Here is a 14,283-nt window from a genome sequence, read left to right on the forward strand (position 1 = left end):
GCGTCGCAATATCAATTGTTCCGTTTTATCTTGTCATTTGAGAGAAACTGTTTTAATTGCCTTTTGTACTTGTGTTAGCCATAAATAATTACGTTTTAAAATAAGAAACTTATTTTTAATATTTATATGTACTAGACATTACAAAGTGCGTGCTATACACGCACTATTCGGTTCTTTTTATTATCTAATATAATCTGATTGTAAGAAAAAATATATATATACACAATTATATATGAATAATATATAATTTACTATTATAATTTTATATATACATATATATAGTTTAGGTTCAGCTATCTTGCGATATTACGGAGCGTAGAGTTATATTTTCTATCTAGGGGTAGTTTAGATTCGGCTATTTTGCGATATTTTGCGATATATAAGGCACAGAGTTATATTATCTAAGGATAATGTAAATGCTACGAAGAAATAGCAAAAGACGAACATGAAAGGAGATTGAGAAAAGCATCAGGCAATGTACGGAGTAAGGAAGTTCCGCGTAAGTGTTTTATCAATTTTTTATCACTCATGTTTAGCTTTTTATCACTTATGTTACCCTTTAATTTAAAAAATTACTATCGTGAAACTAGCGAATTTACGGTACCTGATCGATATAATATAAGAATCGCATAACTCATTGATTTTTAAATTGATCAAAATAGAATTTTGCAATCTCTCTGTCTATCAGTGTAATTATGACCTTTCATAACTTGTGTATATTTTCCGAAATTAATTTATTATAAAGTTGTATAGAATAAAATCGTATATTAATACTTTGTCTACATATTAATACAATGTTCACAATGATTTAACATTCATTGTTCTGAAATAAATAATTTTAATAAAGTTTTATTGGAGACATTACATTATATATCGTGTTATAATTTCAAATGTGAGATACCTAATTTTTTAATAATTTAATTTTTTAATCTAATTTTTTTGTATTTTTTTATAGAAATGCTTTCAACATATACAATATTGAATAAATTTAATTATCTAAGTTAGTTAAAACAAAAAAATAAATAAATTCTCTAATACATATACATTCATGGATTAAAAAATAATGGGACTAGTTGTAACATACCTAAGCGAGAAAAATTATAATTAAATGAAAAAGATCTAATAAAATCAACTGTATCATATTGATGATTAAAGATATTAATTAAACGATTAATTATTTTGCTTTATTACCATTACTGTTGTAGGGATTTTTTAAAAATAATTTGAGATGAAAACTATTTAAATTTATTGATACATATTAACATATTATAAAAAGCATTTCAATAGTGTATAAAAATAATATAAAAACATTTTATCCATTTGTTCCAACCCAATCTAACTCTCTTTTTTAGACTTAGGTTTTTTTTCAATTTTTTCTTCATTTTCATTTTTTAAATTTTCTTGTTTGTATAAATTTTGTAATTTTACATTATTATATGTTTCATTAATATCGTTAATAATATCGTCCAGCAAACTGGATGCACCAATTCTAAAATAACAGTTTGTTAACCAATCTGATCCTAATTCTTCTTTGACCAAGACCATCCATTCGAGAGCATTTTGTGCAGTTTTTATACCTCCAGCAGGTTTAAAGCCAACCTGTAAACAAAAGATGTACTATAGAGGTATGATTCCCAAAAAAACTAAATTGTATTACCTTTCTAGAAGTCAGTCTCTCATATTCTTTTATCGCTCTACACATAACAATACCCACAGGCAATGTTGCATTGATGTCCTCTTTTCCTGTGGATGTCTTGATAAAATCAGCACCAGCAAACATAGCTATCATGGATGCTTTGTATACATTTTTCAAGCCAAATAGTTCTCCTGTTGATAGAATAACTTTTAAACAAATTTTTTTATTTTTCTTATCACAAGCATTACGAATAGCAACCAGCTCATTATATAGTTCTATCCATTCATGATTTAAGACTAATGTTCGATCAATCACAACATCTATTTCCTGTGCTCCATATTCTATGGCACAGCGCACTTCCTGCAGCCGAGTCTCTAAAGGATATTGTCCAGAAGGAAATCCAGCAGCCACTGATATAGAAATCATAGTTAGACAATATTATTGCATTCACATTGAGTTAGAAAAAAGTTTTCTTACCACTAGCGATTTTAATTGTATTGGACATTTTTAATTTCTTTAAATTAGCCAGTACATCTTTTATTCTAGAAGGATAAACGCATATACCCGCTGGATGAAGTGGTTTACTCCATTCAAATGGAAGCTCCTTGACAATTTTTGTAGCCTGTAATATTATTAATCAATTATTCATTAAAAAATAATTTCATAATTCTAATATACCTTTTTACACAGAGACTCCATATTGCTGCTTGTATCACCAGCACTTAAAGTGGTTAAATCAATGAAACTTATCACTTTTAATAACCAAGCTACCCTATTGTCTTCTGTTAATGTACTTGCTAAGTAATGTATCTGTCGTATACTTTTGTTTATTGATGGCTCATTAATGTATACCTCTAAGAATTTTAGCCAAGCTAAAAGAATGTGTATAAATTAATAAGAAAATATATGTAATCATATATACATACACAATTATATGTAATTAATCTTACATATAAAATGATAAGCATCTATGATATAATGTTAAAATTACACATTGCATTACTTACGTTTAATTGAATCCATTACTTCAGGAATTATCGGAGGATTATTCATAATTTCAAAAGAAAAATGAATGTACAAACTATTGTAAGCTGCTAAAATAGTATGATTTTGTCACTTTTATTTGCCCTATGTATCTGTTTATATCAAATTAAATATAAAAATCGTTGATATAAATTTATAAGTTAATGTGAAGAACATTGATGTACTTGCCAGAATTTATTCTTCAAATTGATTAAACAATTGTATATTATATAATCACTTGATGATAACAATTATAAACGAATAAGATGAATACATTCGTATAAGTATAAAATGTACAAAGTGACTTGTTACGTATGTATTTATAGGGTTAGAGATAACACAATCTGGCTTCAAAACAGTACACAAGAATATTTTTATTTTAAATTACTAGTTATATCGGTTATATCTATCAAATTTTAGGAAAAATTTTATTATGTATTTTTTCATTTACACAAAGAAATAAGATAATTATATTTGAAAAAATTATCTAAAATTTGTATACATATAAAAAACTTTTAAATATATCGAACAAGTGCGCTCGCTAGAAGCGTACATACTTATCGAATTCTATCTAACCGATTATCGGTGTTCAAATATATGATATCATTATAATATAAAATTCTTTTTTTAAACTTTATAAATTAATAGTTTTCAAGATATACATATTATTGGTACTACATATATAAATGAATAACACATTCAATTGTAAAATTTCATATAATTGAGACTTTACATATGTACATATACTTTACAGAATGTACATTTGCATTTTAATACTCAAAATAATTTATGTTTAATATATTCATAAATAATCATAAGAATAATTTAATATTAGATTTTGAAATGTTTTTCTTCCAAAAAATTATTAAAGTAAAATACTGACACACAAAGTGTAAAAATTACACTCTAAGCTAACTGCACATATTTGACAAAGTATATTTGTAATAGCACATATTTGACAAAGTATATTTGTACAAGTAATTTTGCTTGTGAAATCATCTGATTAAAATGTTATCGTCAACGTATGTGCTGTAAATATAAATGAATTTATATAGAACTATCGAATCTACTTGCACCTATTTAAAATTATCATTATCTATGATGCTCCCACTGTTCCCAATACTGTGAAGTCTGCATCTCAGCTAATCGTGATACAGTACGATCAAATGCAAAGAGTTCTTCTTCGCCAGTAAAGATATTTGCTTTATGATCTTCCTAAATGTAAAATTAACATAATTAGAAAATAATCCGAAAATTTCGTTATTTTTCAGCATATTTACCGAGCCATGTGAAATTTTCAAGTCGTCCATTAGCATTCTTTTCTCATCAGTATATTCAGACTCACTTTCTGGTAAAAATAGTTGCGTATGAGGTACAGCAGCTGACATAACTACCCGTACCTATAAAATATTATAAATTTCCATTAATTTAACATTAACTATTAAAATAATAGGCTAATATATCCTTTTTCTTCTTTAATATTAATTAGATAAGTTAAATGTATCTCAAACTGTTAGATTAAATCGGACATCAAGAATTATAATTTTTATACATATAGAAATATCCTTTACCCTATTATCATATAACGTATCAATGAGAGTAATAAATCGCCTAGCTTGAGATTTAAGCCGCAGATTCAATTGAGGTATATCTCTTATTATGATTGTATGAAATGCTTGACTCAATTCCAAATAATCGCTTGCTCCAAGAGGCTGCACAGAGATATAATAGCGATATTACATACCATTTTCATCTGTCATAAATTTTACCTATAATTAGTTTTATAAGTACATCTATCTTACTCTGTCACATAATTCTTCAAACGTGGAATCCAACACCTGCCCACAAGTTTTCTGGAAAGTGACGTTGCGTCCTCTAATGGAGATTGTTCGTGGTCGTATGATATCGTTCTCCATAGAGCATAAATATTTGAAAACTTTGTCCACGTCGTTTGCCGCATCTTTGCCTTTTCTTTTAATTTATACGGCTCGTTAAACAGCGACGCTATAGATAATTATTATATAATAACAATTTATCGATTTTCACATACATGAAATATATTTTCTTGTTTCCAGATCCCGATCTCAATCTGTAATCTATTCCAGAATCCAAATTACTAACGTAGCAATGATCCTTCAGCACTTTTATAAATGGTACGAAATTTCCCCGTTGTAGTCCATTCTTATACAAATCATCAGGCGACCTATTACTAGTTGCCACTACTATAATACCATTATCAAAAAGCTCTGTGAATAGCCGTTTTAATATCATAGCATCCGCGATGTCCGTTACCTGCAATTATTTTTACTAATTATTTTATTTTATTTTTATTTTACAGATACTTCTTTTTTCAAAAACGATATGTGAATATCAACTTGAAATTCATCGAAGCATAATAACCAAGTCTCTTCCGCGATACTGGATGCAACTAGAGGTATTGGATCAAAAGGTTGCAATTTGGTACTAGTAGTATCTCTTATAATCATCTTTTTTATTTTATGCACTCTACTATGTACATCCAACATGAAAGAGTGAAAATGAACTCTTCTTTTTTTCTCAATCTGGAATAAAATGTTTTTAACAAATTATATTAATGCTACAAAATATTACTTTTGCCCTATATTGCACATGGAAAGCCATGATTTCTTATTTATTTCTAATTATATATATATATATATATATATATATATGCGTGTGTGTGTGTGTGTATTATGTAGTTGTATATGCAACTATATGTAATTATTTATTATATTATACATTATAAGATTTATATATCTGTTGTTATTTAATTTTTGTATCTTTTATAATTTATTTTAGTTTTAAACTTGTAAAAATTTTTCTCATGATATTTTGTTCTATTTGTTACTTATGTATAATTTATATTATTTCCTTTCAAGTTTTTTTACATATACACTTTATATGAAAAACATATTATTACTAAATTGATGAAGATATTTTCTTGTTTTAGTTAAATCTAACTTCTCATGTGCAATACTTATGGAAACAGCAACCTGAAAGATACCTGGCAGCAATTGTAAAATAGGTCCATCAACATTGTTTTACCTCCACCTACTGCTCCATGAATATATAATCCTTTTGGTACGTCTTTCTTCCTGCTACCAAACCATTTTTCTAATAAATTTAATTGTTGTGGCTTGTAATTATATACATCTTCATAAATTCTCTGTAGAATTTGTACAACTTTCATTTGATGCGCATCATTCATCAACTCGCCTCTCGTTATTTTTTTCTTCAAAGTACTGACTGGTCCATCACTCAAATTTATGTCTATATTATTAGCATAGCCACATCTTTGGATACAAAACACTGGTTGAACACGAGTCAGCATATAGGTGAGATAATTTATGCTAATACACTTCTTTATAAGATAACAAGTCATAACTGCAGAGAATACTACTGGAATAATACTGGAAAGCAAAATCATATCTTTATTAAAACTTATGAGTTATTTGCCATATGATCTAAAATTGATCATTTAATCATAAAAATCAAGTTACAGAAATCGATTAAAGAAATTAAGATATAAACAATTATTAATATCTCATGTGTCATTAATGGAATATTAATATCTTATGTGTCATTAATGGAATACAGGTACGATAACCTTGACAGTAGAAAATACGTATAAAAATGGCAAGATGTATATTCCAAATTAAACTGACACATGCGGGAAATTAGAAAGATGTGTCTCGACTTTATGACAAGAATCGTGTGACAAGATTTATAATTCATAAAGTACAGAATAAAAAAGATCCGTTTTCACCATCGTACCTGTCAATTCAAATATACGTGTAAATGTCTTGACTCTTGACTTTTATCTTTTCTCTTATCCATTGAATACATACTGGAACGAGAGCCACAATGGTACGGTGCGCGCCGAGAGAGATAGCAAATTTTGTCAGCTTTTATCCTTTTCGAAGCGCACTGCGCATAGTTAATTCTACAAGTACAATAGCAAAAATTTATCCTCGAGAGATCAGTCGAATCAGCTTGAAATAACTTTTCCTTCAGACTGTATAAAAACAAGGATAGATAACTGTATTGGCCCTCTCACTCGGCGCACACCGTTGCCATTGTGGCAAGTGGCACGTGGCACTCGTTTTATTATGTATAAAATTCAATGTATGTTTCAAAAAAATAATTTTCTTAGATATTGTTGATACAAAATAATCTAATAATAATTACTTTTTCACATGTAGAATAGATTATAGATTTATTGTTTTTTACATTATAAAATGACTATGCATATAACAATATCTTTACAATATAAATGAAAAATATTCGAGTAATAATTTTTATCTATACTGTTCACATAGTCATCTTTGAGCACATTTGGTAAAATGCTTCCATTAGGAAGATTAGGAATGTGGATAAGACGTGCGAGATCAACAGCCTTGCAATACTTAATCCAAGCAATCCCACAATCCTTTATATCACAAGAATTGATTATTTTGTGATATAGAACAGAAATATTTCCCTCGAGACATTATTCTTTGCATATTTAGTCATTATGATAAAATTTTGGATATAGTGAGGAAGTGTAGAGTGGCGGCCTTCGCTTATCAGGACTAATCGCCTCTCTGGAGGAATAATAACGTTTTTCAATAACTTTATCAAAGAATCTGCTAAGTTTTACAGATGAACTGGAGCCTGCTGCTAAAGATCTTATCTGGCGACAATCCTGTTAAAATAAATAGGTTAATCAAGCATGTATTTAGTGAGTTTATAAAATAAATATATGAAATATTTACCAAAAATATTTCATCGGCACCACATTCTTCTGCAATAGTTGCAGAACGTCTGTGTACATTGGATTTTATGAAATTGGATTCTGAGATTAAATCGAACTTTGTACCAACAACTAAAATTGGAATCTGAAAATAAAAGAGTTATCTATATATTTGTTATAAACACACATATGTGGATATATATATATATATATATATATATATATATATATATATACACATAAAGAATTATATAATTTGGAAATTTTTATTACCTGTGTTGAGCCTACAAATTTCTCAGGATCAAAATCTTCAAATGATTTAGATTTTGAAGAAGTTCCATCTTTACTTAAAACTTCTTCCAACCATTTCTGAAGATTCTGTTGTGATTTACGATTTGTTAAATCGTGGACTAATATTATGCCTAATTATGAATGACATATATTTGCAATCACTGTCATATTCTGTCACAATTATGTATCCAAATTAGATATAACATTATATTTAATTACTGTAAAATATATATGTACCATTTGTGGGATTATAAAACACAGATCTTGTGTTTTTGTGATTTTGGCTGCCACCAATGTCCCATAATTCGATAAAGTATCTTCTTTGATTGGGTGTCCCTTCTTTATATTCGTGCAGCTTTACTTCTATTGAACAACCTACAGTCCAGGAAGGATTGCCAATGGGTTGCTGTTGGCATATTAAATGTGTCAATGATGTTTTACCGACACCTGCAATGATGTAAATCATTAATCAAATTATATAAAATGACAGTTAATTTATAATACAGTGTATGATGCAATCCTACACTGCATAATATAACCTAATTAAATATAATAATAAATATAATAATATAAGTAATTTTGATATTTAATAATAATTATGTAATATCAATTGCAAGAAATTTGTATTACAATAATTAGAATAAAGTTTTATTCGTTTAAATAAAATATTATATTTACAAATATCGATATTTTGAAAAAAAAAATAATACAATTCAATATTATATATTTTTCTCCTATTACCTGAATCACCTATCACAATAATTTTAACTTTATCAATTGCTGCCATTAATAAATCGTATTAAATTATATGTATTTCACGAATTATATTTGCGATAATTTTGACAGCTTGTCATTTGACAGTTTGTATCATGTTGGACTTTTCGGGCAAGTGCATCGGACATGAACGCCACAAGCAACCGAGATGGGAAGAGGCAACAGGCCGCAAGAGCTCAACATTAAGGACCAATAAAAGAGTCTTGCCATGTGATACCCAGTTTTGATTGATTGATTTTGATTGATCCCATTGGGATGTTAGTTAAACAAGATGGCGGTATCTGGTGTCCACAACATGGCCGTCCACAGCTTCCATTGACGCGGTCTTATTATTATTTTATATAGGTTTTTTTAAATGTTTTATTAATAAGTTTACATAAGTTTACATAATAAGCGATATAGTGATAATATATAAGTGGTAATCGGAAAGGATAAACAAATGTATCTTTGTCAAGAGAATTGCGCATGCGCGCCAACTTGCCTCGATCGTAATGACTCGTGCGGATTCGAGGCACTAAGGCCCGTTCTACAATGAGTCGTAAGTCGTAGGCAAATTGACCATTCATGGTTGATTATTTTTGAAATAATCAACCATGATTGGTCAATTTGCCTACGATTTACGACTTATGACTCATTGTAGAACGGGCCTAAGCGTGCTACCCTCACTACCGAAAAAGTAGACCAGTTTCTAGACCTGTATGTAAGATCGTGACTGAAGCGGAATGGCCGATCTCAGGTTTTTCTCTGATTTCAAGTATATATAAAACATGAGTGCTGAGGAGAGACTGGTGACTGAGGTACCTAGCAGTTTGAAACAACTGGCGCGTCTCGTTGTGCGTGGATTCTATACAATAGAGGATGCTTTAATTGTGGATATGCTGGTTAGGAATCCGTGTAAGTGATTATACACTCTGTATGAAAATCCATCAATTAAAATAATTTTATTAATATAAAAAGATACACATTTGTATAGGTATGAAGGAAGATGACATTTGTGAATTGCTAAAATTTGAGCGCAAAATGTTGAGAGCCAGGATATCTACGTTACGAAATGATAAGTTTATTCAAGTAAGATTAAAGATGGAAACAGGATCAGATGGCAAGGCACAGAAAGTTAATTATTACTTTATTAATTACAAGGTATGAAGAATTATGATTTTTTTTATTCAACAAATATATAAGAATTAATGAGACTAATAAAGTAGATAATTGATAAAAATTTATATTTTTATTTCAGACATTTGTGAATGTAGTAAAGTATAAACTTGACTTAATGAGAAAAAGAATGGAAACTGAAGAGAGAGATGCAACGAGTAGGGCTAGCTTTAAATGTCCAAGTTGTTTAAAAACATTTACAGATCTTGAAGTAAGTATGACAACACAATATAAGTTAAGAACCTTAACAATTAGAATCAATTCTATTTATATTATATTACATTGTTATATATTATAGTAAAATAACATAATATGCTAATCAAAATAGTATATAAATTATATATAACAAATTATAAAGCACTAAATATATTAATATTTTATTATTATATTATAATATTAATCTAAGGCAATTATTATAACACAGATGAAACTTCATTAAACTCTTATATAGGCGGATCAACTTTACGACATGAGAACTGATGAATTTAGGTGTACATATTGCCGGGAAATAGTAGAAGAAGATCAATCTGCTCTTCCAAAGAAAGATTCTAGATTATTATTAGCAAAGTTTAATGAACAATTGGAACCATTGTATATATTATTGAGGGAAGTAGAAGGAATCAAATTGGCACCTGAAATATTAGAACCAGAACCTGTTGATATTAATATTATTCGAGGGTAAGTGTTTTTCACAATGCATTTATTCACATTAAAAATTTTCAACTTGTTAAAACAATAATAAATTTTAATTTTTAGTATTGACACGAGAAAACCAAGTAGCCTTAGAGCACCTAGTGAACAATGGTCAGGAGAAGCTACTAGAATATCAGGTTTTGTGGTAGAAGAAACTAGAGTGGATGTTACTATTGGAGACGAATCTCCAGATGACAATGCGGCGAATCACAGAAAGGAGAGACCTATATGGATGACAGAAAGCACAGTTATTAATTCTGATGGTTCACAGGTATATTATTCTATTATATCTTTTGTATATGTATTATTTTTTGTTATATACATATATATATATATATATATATATATATATATATAATTGTTTTATAGCCTGATGGTGTGAATACACAAGAAAGTATCTTGAATAAGGCTGCAGCCACTGCCACGAATATAACTACAACAAATAATAAGCAGGGCGATGATATCATGTCGGTGCTATTAGCTCACGAAAAGAAAGGTGGTACTAATTCCATGGCATCCATTAAAGCAGCACTTCCACAGGAATCCAGTGACAGTAGTGATAATGAGGAAGATGTTGAAATGCAAACTATTGATACTGGTATGAACAATTTATTAAATAATAGAAATTTCAATATTAGGATAATTGTAATAACTCAAATATATCAAATAAAAAAGAAAATCTCGAATCGTGGAGCAAAAAATTATTGACGATTAATTTATATTTCTTTAAATCTTGCAATTCAAAATAACTTACAGGTGAAGTGGAAATGATTGATTCTGAAGACGATGAGCTTGTACCAACCGTTAGTGTTGGCGGTAAAACCGTCGCGATCACTGATGTTAATGATACTCTAATTGCAGAAATGACATCAATAGAGAAGGAGGCTTATATTCAAACGTATCAAGAATATTATTCACACATGTATGATTAAGCAAAGAACAATAAGTGTCTTCATGATAAATGCTCTATATAAGACTGATATTGATTTGATATCTCTCTCTCGTCGTTTCCTGTAATATTTTATATAATCATAAAATGTGTATAATTTTTGAGAATATAGTATAGTGATCTTTTCATGGTGATATAACAACTCTGATGGATCAGTTTGTGTATTCTTTATATTGATAAATATAGCACATATATATTTTTGCTATATTTTTCACATTTGAAGAATTAATTGGTATAAAAAGAAGGAAGACAAAAAGGTGCGTTATTACAATTTCATATATATTTTCTAATGCAACTGAACAATACTATTACAACAGTTTTTTAATAATAAATAAATAATTGAATGAAAGAAAAAAATATTCTGTAAAATATAAGAAAATAATTAATAATGAATAATATACTATGTCACTTCTGGTAAAACGGGAAATTTTCAAACTGAATCAAACATGAATTATTCATTAAGCTTACTTGATATTTTCTTTTTTTTTGTTCTCGTAGTAAATTTCTGTTCGATCATCACCATCGCACAGAAATTCCGAGATGATTTTTATTAATTAATCTTTTCTCTTTTTTTTGTATTTTTTTGTTTTTTCCTTTTCTTTTAAAAACAATTTCATAGTATCATAGTTAATGTTTTTTCCTTATATTTAATATAGTTCGTTCACTAAAAATTATATCAAAAGAATCCAAAGAAAAAAATGCATATTTCAAATAAATTCTGTATAAAATAATAGTTCTACATATAATAATAAAATTTTTTTGAGATTGGATTTTAGGATTTTTTACTTATTTATTTTAATATTATTTATATTTTAATATTATTATTATTTGAATATAAAGATAAAAATCAATTTTTTTAAACACGGAAAAATAATCCACTACGAACGGAGCTCAGGATTCTTTTGAAGAAATCAGCTGCAAGAAAAAGCGCCGATCTTTGGTTTACTCTGGTTCATTTAAACGCAAACGAGCAAAATCTTCAAATACGATATTATCATCGTCATCGTTGGCATAACAAGAATTCTCGTAACGTGCTCTTTCGATGCTTTTGCTCTTCTTTAGTATAGCCTTTTCTCTTTCAATGGTACCTACATAAAAGAAAATGTTTGAATGAATTAAGAAATTCAATTTTTCTTTAAATCTTTCGTGTATGTATGTGTGCATATGTGTGTGTATCAACGTAAATATATAAATGAAAATTTTTTAACTATATTCAAAATTCATTGTTTATGTGCAAATATATATAGGTAAAATAACGTAAACTATATACCAGGAGCTGGATGCATCAATTTGAATGGAACATCAGTAATCAGTTCACCACCTAAGGTACCACAGTTCAGCTTGACTCGAACAGAATAAGAAATCACGATACCCAAGGCTTCAGTCGGGCATTTACCCTCAGCGATTAAAGTCGAGGATGCCAAATTTACATCGTCATCCTGAAAAGTCAAAATGGTATGCCATAAAATTTTATTTAAATTTTGGTCAATGTTACTATAAGTTTTATATGTATATAAAATAAAAAATGTGTATTATATAATATTTGATATATTTTGATATCTTAATGCTGAAGAACTTGTTACTTTAAGATGTCCATCGAGAGCGATGCCACGACGATCCTTATTGCTGCTGGCCAAAGGCACAAGATAGAACTGTTTCGTGAAGGATGCGCCTGGTGTAATCGGACAACCCTCGCGAGTCTCCAAGCTAGCAACGTGCCGCGAAAATTGAGCATTTACCATAGTCACCTCGCAATGTTGAACCACATACAACTACGGAAAGAAAAAGACAATGGAATACGGTAAAATACATATGAGACTTATTCGATTTTTAATTTCATGATATTTACTTTGATATTTTTTACTGCCTTTCGAGAATTGTTCGTAACTGTAACGTTCGCCGCAACTTTCTCGCCATGATAATAAATTTCTCTATCCAATGTGACTTCCAAGTTCAGTTTACCCTGGGAGAAGGTGAATCCCTTGAATACCAAAGAGCTGGGAAGTCGACGACCTCGCGTCGGCGGGGCATATTGTAGTTTCTTGATGGCTAATGATACAGAGGACCTTTTGTGTCCCTAAAAAAAAGTAAAAAAATAAACGCGTTTTTGCAGAAATTTTACTTTAAAATTTTATGCTATATATATATTACTACTGTATGCTTATTAATTTTCTTTTAATTTTTTTTTATTGAGCATTTTATGATTTCTTGTAATCAATTTATTTTTCCTTTATTTGAATACCTTGTCTTCTTCGTTGTCTCCAACAAATACTTTTACAGCATATTCGACTCCCAAAGGCTTTCCTTGATCATCGTCACCGGGTTGAAGAGTGACTGAGCATGGAGCCATCTGCGGAAAGTGAAACGTGAATGGATATGCATTCGAACCCAAACGCTTCAACAAACGTTCTTGAATCGTTGTGGTCTCCTGCTTCTCTTTCTTCAATGGTACTATTTGGTCGCGACATAGCACGAGTTCTTTGCTGAACTTGACTCCCATAACTTCGTCCTCTTCGCGACCATATCGATAAGTTGTCGAGACCTAAATATATGTATGTGATACAATATTAGAACATTACTTATTAACGAGAAAAAGTTTTGGATATTTTCAGAAATCATATGAGAATATAATCCTAATCCAGGAATATGTATTTTATATATACTAAGAGTTAGAATTTTACTCACTTGACCAAAAACTTTACGCCCCTGAAGATAGTCATTCTCCACGACAATAACGCCGTCAATGGGATCAATATGATCTAGATGATCGATGAAGTCTCTCTTGCCCAGATATACCGTAACTTTGCCTGAATACAATATTTCCACATAACACTATTAAATGCTCAAGAAGAATTAAATTTCAAAAAAGACACTTGATAGTTGAGTAAACTCACCATTAGGGGTAGTCTTCTTGAATACTTTAACGGCTACAATGTAGGCCAGAAACAATACAGGAAACATTTAGCGTCGTTTTTTTCTAAACGAACGAATGATTTAGCAAAGAAATTTGTT

At 29.3% G+C, this 14,283-nt stretch overlaps 5 protein-coding genes across 6 annotated transcripts; 1 reads left to right on the forward strand and 4 right to left on the reverse strand.

The window, feature by feature from the left end:
* Positions 1-1,300: 1,300 nt before the first annotated feature.
* On the reverse strand, positions 1,301-3,060 carry LOC105252588 (deoxyribose-phosphate aldolase). Of its 2 annotated transcripts, none has more exons than XM_025412355.1 (6): positions 2,849-3,060; positions 2,644-2,772; positions 2,315-2,508; positions 2,114-2,240; positions 1,658-2,046; positions 1,301-1,599 (listed from the first exon to the last, which is right to left on the reverse strand). In XM_025412355.1, exons 2-6 carry the CDS (start codon positions 2,687-2,689, stop codon positions 1,336-1,338), a joined length of 1,020 nt encoding a protein of 339 aa, XP_025268140.1. In that variant the 5' UTR covers positions 2,690-2,772; positions 2,849-3,060; the 3' UTR covers positions 1,301-1,335. The 2 variants fall into 2 exon arrangements, with proteins under 2 accessions (XP_025268140.1, XP_025268139.1); XM_025412354.1 differs by having other exon boundaries at positions 2,114-2,258; positions 2,849-3,058.
* Positions 3,061-3,512: 452 nt separating this feature from the next.
* On the reverse strand, positions 3,513-6,756 carry LOC105252589 (putative ATPase N2B). The gene is made up of 8 exons (XM_011260041.3): positions 6,452-6,756; positions 5,682-6,087; positions 5,035-5,220; positions 4,710-4,951; positions 4,462-4,630; positions 4,231-4,371; positions 3,940-4,059; positions 3,513-3,874 (listed from the first exon to the last, which is right to left on the reverse strand). The coding sequence occupies exons 2-8, from the start codon at positions 6,057-6,059 to the stop codon at positions 3,752-3,754; spliced, it is 1,359 nt and encodes a 452-aa protein (XP_011258343.1). The 5' UTR covers positions 6,060-6,087; positions 6,452-6,756; the 3' UTR covers positions 3,513-3,751.
* A 105-nt stretch (positions 6,757-6,861) lies between these two features.
* Positions 6,862-8,619, reverse strand: LOC105252590 (rab-like protein 3). The gene is made up of 5 exons (XM_011260042.3): positions 8,442-8,619; positions 7,938-8,147; positions 7,683-7,831; positions 7,432-7,554; positions 6,862-7,361 (listed from the first exon to the last, which is right to left on the reverse strand). Exons 1-5 carry the CDS (start codon positions 8,485-8,487, stop codon positions 7,182-7,184), a joined length of 708 nt encoding a protein of 235 aa, XP_011258344.1. The 5' UTR covers positions 8,488-8,619; the 3' UTR covers positions 6,862-7,181.
* Positions 8,620-9,149: 530 nt separating this feature from the next.
* On the forward strand, positions 9,150-11,397 carry LOC105252591 (general transcription factor IIE subunit 1). The gene is made up of 7 exons (XM_011260043.3): positions 9,150-9,368; positions 9,448-9,614; positions 9,712-9,840; positions 10,081-10,307; positions 10,386-10,593; positions 10,692-10,920; positions 11,079-11,397. Exons 1-7 carry the CDS (start codon positions 9,242-9,244, stop codon positions 11,252-11,254), a joined length of 1,263 nt encoding a protein of 420 aa, XP_011258345.1. The 5' UTR covers positions 9,150-9,241; the 3' UTR covers positions 11,255-11,397.
* A 716-nt stretch (positions 11,398-12,113) lies between these two features.
* Positions 12,114-14,247, reverse strand: LOC105252592 (arrestin homolog). Its single transcript, XM_011260045.3, has 7 exons — positions 14,166-14,247; positions 13,957-14,078; positions 13,514-13,813; positions 13,121-13,348; positions 12,855-13,043; positions 12,542-12,710; positions 12,114-12,359 (listed from the first exon to the last, which is right to left on the reverse strand). The coding sequence occupies exons 1-7, from the start codon at positions 14,230-14,232 to the stop codon at positions 12,214-12,216; spliced, it is 1,221 nt and encodes a 406-aa protein (XP_011258347.1). The 5' UTR covers positions 14,233-14,247; the 3' UTR covers positions 12,114-12,213.
* Between the last annotated feature and the right edge of the window lie 36 nt (positions 14,248-14,283).

Source organism: Camponotus floridanus, unplaced genomic scaffold, assembly GCF_003227725.1.
Source record: "Camponotus floridanus strain SB8 unplaced genomic scaffold, Cflo_v7.5 scaffold5, whole genome shotgun sequence".
Lineage (NCBI taxonomy): Eukaryota > Metazoa > Arthropoda > Insecta > Hymenoptera > Formicidae > Camponotus > Camponotus floridanus.